The following is an 18,257-nucleotide window of genomic DNA, read 5'->3' as shown; positions in this document are numbered from 1 at the left end:
ACACATACACATATTTCACATGCAATTACTGTCAGTTTGTTGTTGCAGAATACAGTTGGTTATTGTGGCCACTGTGATGACAGGATCTCCATCAACGTGGCATTTCTCTCTCTCTATGTGTGTAGGTCTGCGTGTGTGGGTGTTTGCATTCATGTGTCTGTGTGTGTGTGTGTGTGTGTGTGTGTGAATCTTTTATTTTAAGATAAGAGGAGTCAGCCACTTCAGAAAACAAGGACTTTTTTCAGGGGTGCAAACACACAAAAAGACAATGCTGCAGCAAATAAAGTAGCTATATGAGAACTGTTTGTGCAAAATTTCTCCAAGGTTCTGTGCTTGTTTTATACCATTTGTCAAGCAGATGGCATCTGAATTCAGAGCTTAGACAGTGCGCCTAAATGTCAGCATTAGCTCAGGAGTGCTTTGCATTTGTGCAGTCATCTACAATAAGTGTGTACATCATCCTTTTAGTTTTTCTCTTGCTACAAGATGGGATATAATAAAAGCAACAAATTGTGAAAGTGCACTTTCAAGGGGAGAGTCTGGCCTGTGTACTGACTTTAATCCTAATCACGCACATTACTGACATCATGTGGTAGCAAAAGAAAATGCAACTTCAGGAAGTACAATGCATTAAATTAAGCTTATTATATACTGTCTCTGTGTTTCTTTGTTTTACTGCAGGATGACAAAGACCTGGTGCATGAGTTTGTGATGGCCGAGGGTCTGACATGTCTCATCAAGGTGGGAGCAGAAGCTGACCAGAACTACCAGAACTACATATTAAGAGGTATAGTTCTTCTAATTCTTTGATAGCTATAATCAGATATAGTATTAATATTTCACTCACTTTATATACTGTATATTTATAACAGAGATAAAGCGAAGAAAAAATAATACCTCTAGCTGCTAATTATTCATAAAATGGAACAAATGTGTTTTATGTAATTTATTATTACTTTTATATATACATATAAGCCAATAATACAGCAGAATTAAGCTGTGTGCATGTGTATGATAGTTATTGTTGCAAGACACAAAATGCATGTAGTAAAAATATTTTTCCCCCCAAAATTGGACAAGTTTAGATTAGAAGTGCAGAAATGCAAAAAAAAAAAAAAAAAGTGTACGTGAGACCAGATTGTTCCATGTCGTGTCAGTCAGACAAACTGTCTTGTAAGAACCAAACTATATTTATTTTCTTTCACTGCATTGGTTTTGGCTTTCTGCATCTGAGCAGTTACTGTAGTTGTAGTTCATTCATTGTGTTCCTTCATTTTGGTTCTGTCTGAGGTAGTGCAGCTCTGTTTCTACAACATTATCCACTACACTGGTGGTGGAGTCGCTCCTCACTCTTCATTTTATGTTGCTTTCCCTTTCTCTCTCTTTCTGGCTAAATCTTTTTTTTCTTTACTGGAATGTGAAAATTCTTTGAGCTTTTAAGATTGACATACTGCCCTGTATTTAGCACATGTGTTCCTGAAGTGTTTGACCACACATCAAAACACAACAAAAGTGAGTGATTTCAGCTGCCTGGATAATACATGAAACCATTACAATAATATTTACTATGATAATAACACTAAACTTAGTACATTTAATAAAAATAGGATTGAATTCTAACAATATGTGAGGCAGTATAGGAAAAAGATTCCATAACAGTGGACAATGGGCACTTTTGAGGTGATATTATGCTGCTTTATTGAGCGATTATTGTTTACCAGCCATTCTGTTGGTTTTTGGTTCTCTGTTTTGTCAAAATACTTTTTATTTGCTACAATTTCAAAATGCTGTAATCTGGAAAAACATGAACATTCAATATTCACACAAACAGATGTGCTGTCCATCGTTTCCACCAGTGAAAAATATACTCAGAGGTTCCCAGAGAGATTATTGCTCTTTTTTTACACTTAAACAAGCGCACACATGCATTCCTTTCTAGACCTTTTCATAACTCCCCCACTCCAAACATGTGCCAACAGTAATCATTTCATGGGTGGCATAATTATAGTGTTTTTTTTTTACTATTAATTGGATAATGACTTGCTATTTGCAGCCACATGATAAATCTTACAACAGTTGTCAGAGGATTTGTGGCCCCCCGAACAAAACATCTCACTGAAACTTATAAACCTATTAGCAGTGCCACACCAATAAAAACACTGTCGGCTTTATAGCTTTAAATTTCTATAATAACACATCTGAATTCACAAGCTTATTTGTGAGGTGTGAAAACAAAGCTGACATGAGTGACTGTATGCGGCGATGACACAAGCCTTCAAATATGCATTTATTAGTTGAAATGTACGTGTGTGTGGTATTCTTTGGAGCACATTTGATGATTATTGTAGAAGTTACTTTCAAAGTAAAGATAAAACAAAGTACCAACACAGTCAAAGTACATTCTTAGGATCCAGGAGCAGCAGAGAATTAAATACTTCCTGAACAGCAGACTGACAATTACATTATTAAAGTCAATGATAAGCAAATCAGTAGTCTCTAAGGGTGTGTTCACACTTGACAGGTTTGGTTTAATTAAAATGACTTTGGTGCATTTGCTCTGGTAGTGTGGTTTGTTTGAAGGAGTGCAAATGCTGAAAGTGAACTCTGGTGCAGTTTAACTAAAATATGAAGGCAGCACAGGTACCAAGGACATAGAAAAGAACCAAAAACAGGATGTTTGTACTCAAGCATACCTCAACCTTCTCATCAAAGCCGCTACGTTGCCCGTTATAGTCTGGTACAGGCGTCAGAACTGCTGTCTTCTTGCAATAGAGGAACTCCTAGCACTGTTTTGATTCCGTTATACATTTTATGTGGTCTTCATGAGTTCTCAGCTTCAGCAACCACCTTCATCCCAGCACACTAGATTGTTCCATTGCAAAAATGTATGTCATGAAAGCTGTCCTGTCAGATTACAAACTTATCTGTATGTCTTTTATATTTATCTTTTATGTGTACGTTTAATGTTAAAAATGGCAGTGTCCATAATAAGTAAACCAGAGCTGCTTTGGTCCAGACCAAGAGAACCAAACTACAAGTGTGAATACACATTTATGAGAGATTACAGTCCAGAGGAGCCCTGATTGATTAGGCTAATCAAAGGAACCTTGATGGAAACTGGGGCTGATGTTAGTGTTTGGGTTGCTGGCTTGGTCTTGGTTATTCTCAACTGTAGACTGTTTAGTCCACTTTGATCCCTGTCTGTTCCTCATGTTTCGGCCAGTGCCTTACATTGTAACTTGCCATTTATGGTATTTAAAGTAGAAACAAATTAAAAAGCGTAATTAAATTATAGTCCAACATTTCAAATTAGTCATTTACCTCTGAGCAACATATGATAGCTGCAACAGAAACCTCCTTAACATTCTGCAGTGACTCACAAATGTTTCTTTATTGCATTCACTCTCGACAATCTATTTTATCTATTTGTTACGATTTGTCTGCATAAACTTAAAGGAGCAACGTTTCTGTCCTCTTGCTCACAGAAACTCAGATCCAACATGTGGTAAAATAAGTTATGAGATTCACTTTCACTGCAACTCTTAGTTTAGGTGTAATATGATCTGTGTTGTGCTTTGATTTACAGCAACAGATGAAAACTACAACGGAGGCCAAGGCCACATGTTAGTTTACTCATATCAGAGTAGTTTGGTTTAAGTATCATTCGACAAGGGGGAAATGTAAATGAAAGGTGAAAGTAAGAATCATTTCTTAATAATAAAATTCAGTGCTTTCATGATTTCCTAATTAACTGTTTGTAATTACTTGTTCATTAACATGTATGCAGGCTGATTTATGAAAACATTAACAGTGAGTGTAAAGGTTGTTTGGTTCAAGTATAGCATGGTTTGTATATACGTGGTAGGAAAGGAAAAAGACACCTGTCAGCCAGTGTGCACATAAAACAAATGCTAGCACTGTGATGACAATTACCGTAAGAAAGAGTACCACTTAGGCTCAAAAACAAGACTATATATCTGCTCTGCTCTGATCTTTGTGTTTTTGTTACATGGGAGCAAACCTTTAGTCTCTGATGCCTTTCCCTGTTAATTATAGCTACTGTGCTGCACACAGTTGCTATTTGGTGCTTTTTTTTCCTTTTTTTTTTACTCTAAGTGCTGAATCATCTGTCTATATTTATTCTGTCTCTCAAACTTTTTGTTTCTTTCTGTCTCCACCCCCTTCCTCAGCTCTGGGGCAGATCATGCTGTATGTAGATGGGATGAACGGTGTCATTGGCCACCCTGAGACAATCCAGTGGCTCTACACTCTTGTTGGCTCAAAGGTATAGCTGAATATGCTTTGTAAAGCAGCAACCTCAACACACACACACACACACACACACACACACACACACACACACACACACACACACACACACACACACACACACACACACACACACACACAACAAGCAGGCTATCATTGACTCTGAACTAACCATCCATCGTTTGCAGATCATTATTTTTAGCCTTTATCTAAAGAAACACACATGCAAACACATCTGCTACTGATTGTATTCTCTGGTCTAACTTGGGGGTGTTGTCTATTGTTAGTTTTGTGGTGTTTTCATTTTGTTCTTCTTTGAAGGTTTGCTTCTGCTTTAGACATTTGGAAATGTCAGTCTAGATTTCAGTGCCTAGTACAGCTTGCACTTCTCTATCGAACTTGTTTTATTTCAGTATGCTCAAATAATAGCATACATGCAGCAAATACACTCCCTATGTCTTGTATTAAACTTGTTGGTGAATTAAATTCACATTGAACTGTTTTGACTAAAGCACACATACCATACAATGTACAGGCTCTAAAGGGAGGTCATTGTTTGTACACATACACAGTCGTGTTCCCGTCATTTCAGAGGACAATACATTGACTTAGATTAATTTTCTGGAGACCTACCCTTCCCCTAACCATAATCACTACTTACTTGACAGTAATCCTTAGGCTAAAATTAACCCAAATCTAACCGTACCCGAACTTTAAACCAAGTCTTCACCCTGAAATTTTATGATTTACATTATGGGGCTTGTCACTAAAAAGGGAGGCCAGTCCCCACAATGTGACTGTGTAAACAGATTTATGTCCCAACAACATGAGACTCTCTCTTCTTGGTTCCCCTTACTGCTAAATGTGTCTCATATGCATTTTAAATGTTGAATCCTGACACACAAAATAAACAAAGCTACAATACATGCACAGAGATATATTACCAACTCTAAGTTTCCAAAACGTGACCAGAGGAACAAAACATATCTATGCTTTGTGTACATTTGTTTGTATTTCTCCTGTAGTTCCGTCTGGTGGTAAAAACAGCCCTGAAGCTGCTGTTGGTGTTTGTGGAGTACTCTGAGTCCAACGCCTCACTGCTGATACAAGCCATCACCTCTGTAGACACCAAGAGAGGTACAAATAGCTCAGCGTGCCGCCAACTGCTGAAGGGCTTGTTCACATTATTTATTTTGTTTGCCTAATTAATAGTTTGGTTTTATGCGTAGGCTGATGTATAGAGATAGTTTGCTTGGATAGTAATTAATGTTTTCACTTTTGAACTGATTTATTGATTTTAACGCACTGATTTCCAGGCTGCAAGCCATGGTCCAATGCTATGGAGATTTTGCATGAGAAGGATGGAGTGGACACAGAACTGCTGGTCTATGCCATGACCCTCATCAATAAGGTACCATACCTTTAGCTTCTATAGACTGAATGCTTCTATACTTGTACGAAATGCTGGATACAGGAGAATATACCTCTAATGTGACTATGGACACCAGTCATTTTCATTTCATTTTTTCGATTTTTTTCTGTTGTTTTGTTATTACTTTCTTCATTAATTCACAAGATATTATGTTTAATACTAAGTTTAATGGTGCTACTTCGGGGGGTTTCCACCTTAGCCAAAATTGCAGCAAGGAATTTATCCATCAAAGTATTTAAAGTTAAGGATCTTGAACCTTGGTTACACCTAGATGACCTACCTGTCTTCTTTCTTTTTGCAGACACTTTCAGCGCTGCCTGACCAGGATTCCTTCTATGATATGGTGGATGTTCTGGAGGAACAAGGCATGGAGACAGTTTCCCAAAGACACCTGGGTCGGAAAGGCACTGATCTTGACTTGGTCGAGCAGCTCAACATCTATGAGGTTTGAGACGCACACAAACAAAATACTGAACATGTTAAAAGATGAAGAAGAGCTGCTTATGTCTTGTGAATATGATGGACTCCATACAGCATTTTTTGTGTATTTGCTCAACACTAAAATTCTTCACACTTTATCATCTCTTCCACCAGATGACCCTACGCCATGAAGATGGCGATGACGACAGCCATCCTCCACCAATGGGACGCCGGGACCGCCGGAGAGCCAGCCTCGGTGGTGGGGACAAAAAGCATGGCCTGGAGAGGAGGCGAAGCCGCCGGGCTTCTCTTGGACGATCTGGTCAAGCCTCCCCCTGCAGCCCTGCATCCCCGCAGAGGGCCGGCTTCCAGCCTTTCAGTGGACACAGAGCTGAGGACGCAAGCGAGAGGTCAGCTACTGAGTTATAGGATGGTTAATGAGTTGGTTTCAGGTGTAACGAATGATTGTGCTGACCATTGTGTAGTCAGCCCTTTTTAGGTATGTTAACTGAGCTTAGAAAAGAAGTTCTGACTTCTCTTTTGCCACTGTCTGCTCCAGAGCACTGTCAGGTTGCCTTCCATCCATGTAAGTTCAAATATCCCCCAGAAAAAGGTCAGCTGCTGACCTCTTTAACCTCTTTGCTCCTCACATACATGCTGTAACAGCTACTAGTGTGTCCCCGCCACTCACAGCGTGGGTTTTTCCTCTGCAACAGAACACTACTGCAGACTTCTGCTTAGCTGAAAGAAATAAAATAGTCCTCAGCAGTGGCACATGCTTTGAAGGTTTGCTTGTAATTCTAATACAAGCGTACATGTTATTAAACCAGCACAGGCTTATTTCAGTGCTGTGAACACACACTAAATGGGGAATTTGGATTGGACCGTAGCTGTCAACCTCAGGTAAAGCTTTCATGTCTCAACTCTTCATATTCAGTCTTGATGTCATTTTACCAAATCACATTAGGATCCATTCTTCAGATACTGTTTAAATGTTACACATGAATCTTGAAAAATAAGTAAAAATCTGGATAAACATGCAAGAATCTGTTTGCAGCAGATTTTTTCAATGAGTAACAGTAATTCATATCCAAGACTGCGTCCTGCTTCACACTATGCATGCACACGTAGAAAAACAAACACAACTTTTATTGGCCATCCCATTCGTCACACACACACACATGGTGGTCTGGTCTCGTGAAGCGACACCTGGCAGCACACGTCGACTCAACTGCAACCACGCTCATCTGGTTTCATTAGACAACACAGTTTGGTGACACTGATTGCAAGTCAGTTTTTTATACTCCTTTTAGCACTCCTTCAACACCCTCCCCCCTCATCATCATATTTTGTCTTTATGTGCATGTACAGTTACCTAACAGGAGGCATGCAGTCTGTATTCAGAACTTACCATTTATCCTTCTTCATTTATGTCTCGTCTCTATCCCTTTGTTTTTCTAACACAGACTGATAGATGTCAAGTCCTTGTTTGTTGTCTTTGAGTGTCATATTGTTTGTGTACTTTTGTAGTGCATCTGTAAACATTATTTCCAATCCCATCTAACTCCCCATCTTTTCCTTTCCTCTGTCCCATCACTTTATTTCTCCGGAGATTTCTGTTTGCATGCTATTCATATGTATCGCATCATCTCTCCCTCAATCCTTCCCTTAAACGTTTCACCCATCTGTGCATTCATCATTCCCCCAACCTCCGTAGAGAGGAGGAATGTGAGGTTGGCATAGAGGAGGAAGAAGAGGAAGAGGAGACTCCTGTGACTGAGTCTGATTCGGATGAGCAGGAGGGGGCTAATCAGACCACCCCCAGGTATTTTAGGACATGGTGGAAACATGGAAATTGAATAATGTCCTGTAGTCTTCTTATATATCTTGAGGCTCCATGTAAAGCCTATTAAATGATTGTTTGTCACTGTTTTGTGTTGAACATCTGGTTGGTTTGATCTTGTGGCCTATGTATCTGGTAGTTATTACTATCAATGCAACCCTCTGTAGCCCTGTTTAAGTGCTACATTGTATTACGTCTCTGCCCAGCTATGCTTTCATCCACTTATTCCTCTCAATCCATTCCTCTGTTCGTAGCCCGGCTCGACCTCTTCCACCCATTGTTCACAGAACAACCCTTCAGTCCATCACCATCACCTCCAGAAAGGAGCATATAAAAGAGGACGAGCAGAGGAATCGGACAGAACCACCTCCAGCACCCGCCTCCTCCCCCTCTACCCCCACCTCCTCCTCCTCCTCCCCTCTCAGCCCCCCGGCACAACCTTCCCTGCTGGCCACGCTGCTGGCCAGGAAAAGGTCTACCGTCACTGTCCCAGCAACCACAGAGGTCAGTCCGCCCATGCGCGGCAGCTCCCGTCCCTCCCCCGACCGCCTGCCCTACCTGCCCCACTCGCCCTTCCACCTCTTCTCATACGATCTCGAGGAAGAGCCGTCACCCTCGGCTCCAGCTAAACCCACCGAGGAACCACCCAAAACGACGTCTCCCAGGTCAGACGGACCCACGGCTCCAAGAAGCTTCTTCTATTATCTCTTCGACGTTTCACTTTTACTTTTCCAATTTCCACCTCTGTTTCTGACTTTTATCTTCGCACCAGCCTGGATCTCTTTGCACCACTTTTGTTCTTCATCACCTGCTCTTTTCACCAGTTCTTTTCAGTTCTTTGACCTCACCAGTTTCTCACCTTGAGTCTGTCAATGCTTTTATTATCACCTATCATTCCCTCACACATCTTTTCTCAGTTCTGCCTCTGCGTCGACAATTCACATCAGTTTGCAGCCCCCACTTTGTTTCCCAGTATCATGACTTTTCCCCTCTTTCCAAGAACAGCACAAGCACCGTAGTGTTTGCACTGATGCCTTTTTTAACTCTTCACTTGTAACTTCTGTGTAGTCTCTCCTTATGTTTGATGCTTGATCCTTTTTAAAAACATGCATTTTCTTTTACTCACATTTTTTATCCACTATCCATTTTGATTTTATGAGTATGGTACTGTTGTGTTTGATTTTTCTCATCCTGGATACGACTGGATTTCCACAAAACACCTGACCTACACATAGTTATGACAATACCACAGTTTACAGTTTCATAAATATTTATGCATGCTCAAGCTCAATTTCAGCTATAATTAAGAATGATGTGATGCTAAAATGCTTAAAAATAGTCTACACACTTTTGCTTTGACAGGACCTTTGTAATTTTTTCACTCCGTACTATTTTATATTTGGTACGAGAACCTTATTCCAATATAGATAGCTGCTGCCTGCTCTGGCTAAATGACTTGTCATGGTAAATACCGTATATTTTAGCAAAAGGTCTTTTCAGATTCATAGATGACCTTAAGTGAGGACACCTTTCCTGGACTTTTCCAGAGGTTTACTAGAAGAAACATCACAGCAGTTACTAATTAGGGTCACTGAAGTGTTGCACCAACAGCGTTCCTGTTATGCAACAAGGTATCACGCTCGCTTCTCGCCACAAATTTTGTCCTGACTAGTCAGTCATTGGAGTGTTGTGTAACCAGGCAGCCGGAGAAATCACTGTCCCCCAGTTTCTCACGCTTTTTTCTCCCATAGGAATGGAGGTCTCGTGTCCTACTCCTCTCTCAGCACTCCAAACACACCTACCAGCCCAAGGTGAGGCGATTTGGCAACAACATGTTTTCACACATGCATGAAAGCGTCCTTAAAATACACACTCCCTATGGTGCATATCATATGTGCACGTTTAGCCTCAGCAGCAGACCCCTGTTCCCTGCACTTTCTGTCTCACTGTCCCCATCAAGTAAAGGCTAAAAAAAATCCCCCCAAATCTTTGAAAATACACACTCCTGTAGTGTAAACAGTCTCACATACAAGTACATATTCATGTGTGTTTGCACGGACAAACTTGCACAAACTCGCTTGTGTAGCAAATATTGACTGTGTGCAGCCTTGTGGTGCCCTCATAGTGATGACATACTCAAGTGAATGTGATCTCAGCTCTCTGGTTCCTGAGTGACTAAGCTCATTCTATTTTCTCCACAGAGGGCAGTCATTTAGACATAAATTATGGTGTGTTCCATATATACTTTAACATATAGACTCTCTTCACATGCAAGGGGGCATGTGTTGTTTTATAGCTATTTTAGCTGTTTATTACAATGATGCAGCATATTAAAATAGTGCAGATGAAACGACAGAGATGCACTATTTGTAGAACATAATCAGATCATTTTTTTTACCAGGCAAGATATCAGTAAATATTAAAAAGAAAAACATCTTGTAAGAAATCAGAGAAACTGTTTCTCTTCTCTCTCTGATCTTCCCCTTCAGACCTGCTTTGGGAGGTCTTCTATCGTCGTCGTACCGACAACACCAGGAATCACTGGCAGCCGAGCGAGAGCGCCGTCGTGTGGAGAGAGAGGAGAGACTGCAGAAGATAGAAAGAGAGGAGAGGAACAAGCACAGGTGAGGCATCACTAGTTGTGTTTTTTCAAAGCACAGTAAGCAGTTTGACATAAGAGAAAAGTTATTAATTTTTCCATAAAGAGACATATTTTATAAAATAATAAAAAGTAAAGCATCAGAGGCTGACATACCCTGATTTATAGTCTGCATAAAAACTGACAAAAACTGACAACAGCCAACTCTTTCAGATGCAACACGCCCATTATGACGTCAGCAGGAGTTATTAAAAGATCCCTTATTATACATTTAGTTTTTTTCCTCTCTCCTTCAGTGTGCTATGTAGCTTTTTGTGCATGTAAAAGGTCTGCAAACTTACAAAGCCTACACTAAAAATAATTATTTTCTCCCATTGAAAACACTTTTCCTCACTTGCCTGAAAATCCACACTTGTAGTCCAGGCTTTTCTTCCATTACCTACTTATGGCACCATGTAAAACTTTGGCATAACACCAACCCTGGGACTAATTTGGCACATCCTCAGACAAAAAATACTGCCTTGCAGCACATCATTATTACCTGACTAGAGACATCCCAGTTGTCATAGATTTGGGGTTACTGTGCTAACTAACTAACCCTGCCACACATTTGTCTGGCCAACTGACCGATCAGAGCCAACTGGGCTTTTTAGGACGAAGGCTTCAAAGAGACAGGAATTAAAACTGAATGCTTTTAGACAAAATGTGAGAAAAGATGTGGTAGTAATGTATAGTATGAAAAGCATAATGTGATTTTTGACTATTAAAGCATGTAAATATATTCTAATACAGGCCATTATATATCCATTAACAGCTTCTAGTCTTTATACAAAACTGAGATAGTAGATGGCTTTAGCTTGATATTTACTACAGAGACATACAGCTGTATTGATCCTGTCACCCCAGTCTCAGCAATACAGCAAATAATTCAGAAAATACCAAATTATTCCTTTGAGGAAATCTGAGTTGTTTCAGTTGCAGTGTGCAAAATGACCACACAATTTAGAAGAGATACAAAAGAATATACTGATAATAATGTATAAATAATATCATAAACAGAGTTAATGTCAATATTGATATTGCAAGGGATAAAATTAAACCTAAACAACAACACATACATTAAAGAAAAAATACAGAGAAAGAAACTGTAATTATTTCAAAATAATTACAGAAACAAAAGTTTTAACGGTGAAAAATATGAATCACAATGTTATGATTTTAAGTATGTCAGTGTAACAATATGAAAGAGGAGTTGTCGTAATGAGCTAGAATATACAATTATGGGTTACACAAGTTGCGTGCTTGATGTGCAACATTTTATATTCACACTGGCAGGCCTACTGAGAACCACAGTGATGTAAAGTTTGATTATTGTCTTTTAAAATTCTCTGTTTGCGTGTCTCTCACAGCCGTGACTATGTGGATAAAATGGAAGAGGCCAGGCTTGCGCGGGAGGAGAGGTACGTGTGTGCACTGAATCAAAACAACACAGAACAGTTGAACCCGCTGGGAATATGTTAGAGCTGGTGGTTTGGGAAGCTTGGTAATAGTGTAATTGTTTTCAGGTTAAAAAGGTGCCCTTTGCTGCCAGAGGCTGCAGGGATACTGAACTGATTTTCTTTGCTCTGTCTGCCTGTTTTCTCCTCTCTTAAGGAGCTGTATTTTAAATACTGTACACTGCCAAAGGCCTGATTGTTTTGGCTGTATGCTGTGATAAAATCTGATTCCTGGTTTTGTCAAGCTTTTCCTATTGCAAGCACGCACACATACACAACCACACTCTTCAGTCAAGCATGTGTACACACACGAGAAGGATTTTCATAAGACCAATAAGTCTGTGTTTGTGTGTAGATGGGAATCACAGGAAGCAAAAGATTCACCCAAGAGGGTATGTGAGGTCACGATCATATTTAGGACCGAACATACTCGACGCAACTATACATATATATGTATATATATATGTATGTGTGTGTGTGTGTGTGAGAGTGTGTGTGTATATATATGTGTGTATATATATGTGTGTGTGTATATATATATATATATATATATATATATATATATATATATATATATATATATATATATATAAGGGCTGATGAGAATATTTCTAAGTATGGGAAGCTTCTTCTTACTACTCCTCTTCCCTCTTCTCCTTCTATAGACAGTCTTTTCCATATGCTGATGCTTTTCCATTCAGCTCAAACATGTAGTACCCTCAACTTAACTTAAGCACACTTGATATAATACTACTGTGTCTAAAAGTTAGAACAAAAACAAACAGATGAAAGGAAGACCGACTAAGATTGGATTCAACAACAAGCCTGAAACTGCGAAAAAGCTAGAGATGAGATGCTGAGTTTACAAGAAGAAGATGTATCCTCAGGATCACTTAGATGTATTTATGGTGTGTTTGGGTGTCATGGTTACCCCGGCTAACCTCCCTGTGGAGCACATCTGCCTGCCAAAGACAGCACAGTAACACCTGGTCAAAAAGGTCTTGATGGCTTCAACAGACAACAAAAATGATTATAGGACGTTACTGCAGCTAGAGAATGAAATGCATAAATGCTTGGTTCGGTAAATCTTTCAAGCAGCATTTTTACATTTAAACGCACACAGACGAAAACTATTTGACTACAATGCAAAAGTAAGAGGGTGAAAATCCATCCATTATCTATGCATCGCTTAATCCTATTTAGGGTCACGGGGGGCTGGAGTCTATCCCAGCTGACTTAGGGCGAAGGCAGGTTACACTCTGAACAGGTCACCAGTCTATCACAGGCCCCTAGATTTCATGAAATCTGATAATATATAACTGTACTGTTTGACTGTAGCTTAGTAGACCCATGGGGAGCGCAGCTTTTCATAGAGTGATTTATGGACATACATTGCGCTCACAGTGGGACACTGGCCTGTTTGTGTTTTACAAACTTTCACTCACCACCTTTTTGTTTCGGCAGTCGGCTCACTCCCTCAGTTTCACACTCGATCACATGGACATACACACCAACACTCACACATATATAAGTATCTGGTTTCTTCAAACCTCTGAAGTGGCCTGATGCTAATGAACTCTGAACAGAAGCGCCACACATTCATGGTACGGTGGGAAAGAGGAGGGGTTAGAGAAAGAAAGAGAGAGAAAGAGAGTTGACTCAGTGCCCTAAATCTCTGTTCTGGGCAGCAGGTTGAATGGTAAAGTTTGGTACACGGAGAAAAGGAGAAAGAGAAGAAGAGGGAGGAAGAAAGAGAGAGGAAGTGGACAAGGGAGGAGAGCTGATCGAGACACATCTTGAACAGGTTTAGTCTGATTCACTTCTGATGTTGAGCCTTTCAGCAACCAAACTAACGTTAAAATCTCCCAAATCTCTCCCATCCTTCTCTCCTGTCGTTCTGCTTTCCTCTCTGCTCTGCTTCCTAACACTGTCTCCTCTTCTTTAAACTTGTTGCATACTTGGACTGCTGCTGAAAGCTGAGCATTTGGCTGGACAGGACAGGAGAGGAGAGCAAGACGGTGAACCCCTTTACTGCAGGAAATGAGTGATGAATGAATTGAATGCTTTGTGGACAACTAATGAGGCGAGGTGGAGGAGTGAGGTGGGATTGTAATGTCAAGAGATAAAGTGGCATGGCAGCTGCAGAGGAGAAAATGAGTAGAGGGTTAAAGGTAAACATTGCAGATTGGGAGGTTTTAATGAATTCGGGTGCCTTGGCAATGAGTAAGGGTTTTGGTAAGTGCAATTTGGCAAAGACCAACACTGAGAACAGCACTGAGGAGAAGACAGAAGGTGCATTGTGTCAGGTTCTGTTTTAGCCTCCTTCATCTTTCCTGCCTCTCCCTCTCTTTTAGGTATAAGAACGTGGAGCGTCTGGCGGCGGAGGAGTACGAGAGGGACCGTGTCCGGGTGTCAAGGACTCGCCCTGACCTGAACCTGACCTTTGAACCATCGGAGGCCTGGCCCTCATCATCACGCAGCAGCACCCCGTCCTCCTTCGCATCCCAGGAGGACACAGAGGCAGATCTTGAAGCAGAGACTCCCGCCACTCCCTACACACCCTCTGAGACTGGTAGGACAGCTGAGAACAAATTCTGATGAGTTGATTGAACTGTTAAGTTGACTAGCAACTTGCTGCCGATGTGGTTTATTAACAAATCAAAAACCATAATCTTCTCTCTTTGTTCAAAAGATTTAAATACAAAATTGTAGCTGATAGGCACCGATTTGTTTTTGCAATACAATATACACTAGTATCCAGTATTAGTGTGGTTCTACTCCTGCTAAGACAGCTGCAGTTTATTTAGTTAATACTGTTAGCACTCCATAGCTTTGTAGTGTTAAACTTTGTACAAGCATCTCTCTCTACACTGTAGCTCCAAGACAGAGCCTAAACACACTTTTGAGAGAAAGGCGACTTTAAGATTTCAGTTCTGTCTGATTTGGTGTCATCTGTGGTTGCGGAAGTTATAGCAAGTGCAGTTTAATATGACAGGAAGCAAACACTGACCAACTTTTTTGGCAGAAAAACAGCAGAAGAGCAACTGATGTTTGCAATCACAGTGCAGCTAAACAAACACGTTATTTTGATAATGAAGGAGTCAAAATAATTGCAACCATAATCTTATTTTATGCTGTGAGTATTTTAGTAAAGAGTAAATAGCCTGTCTTTCTGTGTATATGCACATTTTGTATGAATGATTACTGTAAGTGCACATAAATGAATTTATAAATTACATTTTCTGTGAATCCAATGTGCATATGACTGCAATGTGTATTCAGCACAGAAATGGCTGCCACCAGCACTAAAAGCATACTACACAGACAGTAATTACTGAAGGAAAATATACTGGCAAAAGTTTAAGTTGTGTCTCTGTATGAAAGATCTCTTAGTTTCAGCATCTTGCAGGACTTGGTTTGTACTTTGAAGAGTCATAATTAAAACCAAGAGGTTGTCAGTTCAATTCCCAACAGTGTGCCCCAAAGCAATCATTCTCAACCTTAAATTGTTTCACTTTGCAGCTTGCTGTTTAAATTAGCATGTATTCATGAGCAAAAAAAGGCAGACAGACTGTGGAAAATAGTGAAGGAAAGGAGGGGACCCCATCAGGAGGTGGATATGGGTGAAAGGGTCAAATGAGTTTTTGAAAGACCTTTTTCAAAGTGTGATACCAAAACATCTTGTGCAAGAAACCAGCCTTGTTTTGGAGTGCATGCGTAGCCACGAGATGAGGTACTGTAGCTCAAACAGGCGAGTGTATGAGGCGTCACGGTGCCGTGTTATTCTAACCCGACCTGCATCACTGCGTGGACTGTAATGCTGGGTTCCTCATGTGTACCGTGTACATGAGTGTGTTTTGACGTAAACAGGAACTTAATTCTTCATTTCCTGTTCATATCCCGGCCCTGCGACAACCTAGCTTTGTGTACCTGCCGTATTGTATTGTTTACATTAGAGCGTGGGCGTGTGTTTTTGTTTTTCTTGTCAGTGTGTGTCGGTGAATGTGTGTTTCTAAAGGGGTGTCCCATGTGCAGCTTAAACAGACATGCCTTTAAAATCAAAGACAGATATTTCACATCTTAAACAGTGTTTCATTACATATAAGTTGTAGACTACATAGTGTGTTTCTATGAAAGTCTGTAGCTCCCATACAAGTAAAATCAAACCATGAAAGAGAGAAGAGATCCTGAAACAGCCCTCACACACTTTACATTCAGACTACTTTCAGGTACCCAGCCTGCACAAGAGAAACTGTTCTAAACTGTCTTTTATTCCTACTTCTATCACTTTGCTCAACAAAAAATATCTCAACCCAAACTCTCAATGTGTCTGGCCTGTTTTATTATGATATTGTTTGTTTGTTTCATTGTCGTATTTGTTGTACCAAGCTGCAAAAAAACGCAAGACTCCCTGCAGGAAATATCCCTTTGGGGACATTAAAGTTTCTCTTATCTTACCTTAAAATAACACTGACTTTATTTGTGACAGGAGAAGCCGATGACTCCAGTGCCAGTGTAGGAACAGAGGAAAAGGAGGAAGAAGCCACTGCTGAGGAGGAGGAAGAACAGAAGGAAGAAGAAGAAGAGGAAGGGCAGGAGGAAGCGGCAGAAGAAAAGGAGGAAGAAGTCGAGGAACGTAAGGAGGAAGCAGAGAAGGAGAGAGAGGAGGCGGAGGAGGACAGCGGCATCCTCAGCGACAAGGAACGGCAGAATGAGGAAGTGAACGAGAAGGACAACTGCTCGGCCTCCAGCATCTCCTCTGCCAGCAGCACTCTGGAGAGGGAGGAGAGAGGGAGCACGGAGAATGGTGAGTACTTACTACTACACAGTATCGGATTCACAGTCCAAGTCTTTGCAAACTTTGGAGTTACAGTTACACGCATTGCACATAAATTCTCAACTTGCTTTTCTCTTGACACCCTCTTTCTCAGGCTTGAAGGAGGCAGAGGTGAATGAGAAGTGCAACAAACTCCTCAACAGCAAACTCTTCATGCTGGACATGTTGTACTCCCAGAACAAGAAGCTCAGTGACAACGAGGAGGAGGAGGAAGATGACATGGAGAAGGAGAATGAGAAAGGAGAGGTGGAGGACAAAGAGGCACAGCAGGATGCTAAAGGAGAACTGGATGGTGACCAGGAGAATAGCAAAAGGGATGACAAGTCAGACCATCACGGGAGCATTCGTCCATTTGCGGAGCGGTTTGGAAACTTGATCAAGGACCTTAGTCCAACCCACCCTCACCTGGACAGCCCGGCCAATGAGCCGCCTCCTCCCCCGCCCAAAAAGGAGTCCGACACGATCTGGGACCAGCTGTTGGCCAGCCCTCGAGAGCTGCGCATCGGGGACATCAACTTCACCGACCTGACGGAGGACGATGACAAGGACATTCTGGATGCTGTTTCGATGGGAGGATGTGGCGACCTCCCGCCTCCGCCGCCTCCTCCGCCCTTTATCCCCCGTTTCCCTCCACCCCCACCTATACTAGGCAGCTGCCCCCCACCCCCTCCCTTAATTGGCATTATGAGGCCTCCGCCCCCTCCTTCCTTTAACGCTCCAATTCCAGTGCCTCCTCCCCCAGAGCCGCCTCTTTTCAACAAAAAGAAGAAGACGGTCAGGCTCTTCTGGAGTGAGGTGAGTCAAAATACAAACACAATATAAAGGAACCAAGTACAGCTAAAGACTTTTCATCTATCCATCCATCCGTTAGCTGCAGGTTATCCCAGCTTAAGGCTTATTAGACACATAAAAAATTGCATCACTGTTCATATATACTTTTACATCTGCATTTATCCAGAAAATGGAAACTGTATTTCGAGGGCCTCAGAACCAAAACCTTTATAGCTAAGTTTTGTCATTCAGCAGCACCAATATGGTAACACCACTAGGTAGTTATTTTGGGCTAACAACACCTGGTATCTATCTAAATACATGGGGAGAGAGCTTTAACTGCAATCTGAGTGGTCACTGGAACATAAAGACTACATGAAAAGAATCACCATTCAAATTGTGATCATTTTGCCACAAAATAAGATTTAAAGTGTTTTTCCTACAGCTTATACTATGCATGTGCTCAGTTGTATAACAGTACAACAACATGATTGGCTGGATGTTTCCTGATTTCAGTGTTACAAAACAGACAATTGACTTTTTTGGGGTAATGAGTGAACATGTGACATAAACACCGTTATTCTCCCCTG

General features: G+C 41.0%; 1 protein-coding gene across 4 annotated transcripts in view; it reads left to right on the top strand.

Moving 5' to 3' along the window:
- Positions 1-18,257, top strand: part of fhod3a (formin homology 2 domain containing 3a) — a 56,420-nt gene that overhangs the window by 29,715 nt on the left and 8,448 nt on the right. For 2 of the 4 annotated variants that reach the window (XM_055017625.1, XM_023281655.3), the window contains exons 5-17: positions 682-787; positions 4,191-4,285; positions 5,295-5,406; positions 5,586-5,680; positions 6,003-6,146; positions 6,296-6,531; positions 8,219-8,629; positions 9,716-9,775; positions 10,454-10,588; positions 11,973-12,023; positions 14,414-14,631; positions 16,549-16,866; positions 16,991-17,691. In XM_055017625.1, the coding sequence (XP_054873600.1) occupies positions 682-787; positions 4,191-4,285; positions 5,295-5,406; positions 5,586-5,680; positions 6,003-6,146; positions 6,296-6,531; positions 8,219-8,629; positions 9,716-9,775; positions 10,454-10,588; positions 11,973-12,023; positions 14,414-14,631; positions 16,549-16,866; positions 16,991-17,691 (2,682 nt within the window). Of the gene's footprint in view, positions 1-681; positions 788-4,190; positions 4,286-5,294; positions 5,407-5,585; positions 5,681-6,002; positions 6,147-6,295; positions 6,532-7,838; positions 7,947-8,218; positions 8,630-9,715; positions 9,776-10,453; positions 10,589-11,972; positions 12,024-14,413; positions 14,632-16,548; positions 16,867-16,990; positions 17,692-18,257 lie in introns of all 4 variants that reach the window. The other 2 variants (XM_055017626.1, XM_023281656.3) reach the window with 2 other exon arrangements.

This window comes from Amphiprion ocellaris, chromosome 15 (assembly GCF_022539595.1).
Source record: "Amphiprion ocellaris isolate individual 3 ecotype Okinawa chromosome 15, ASM2253959v1, whole genome shotgun sequence".
Taxonomy (NCBI): domain Eukaryota; kingdom Metazoa; phylum Chordata; class Actinopteri; family Pomacentridae; genus Amphiprion; species Amphiprion ocellaris.
The sequence above is the reverse complement of the archived record's forward strand: the minus strand, read 5'-3'. Positions and strand labels throughout refer to the sequence as shown.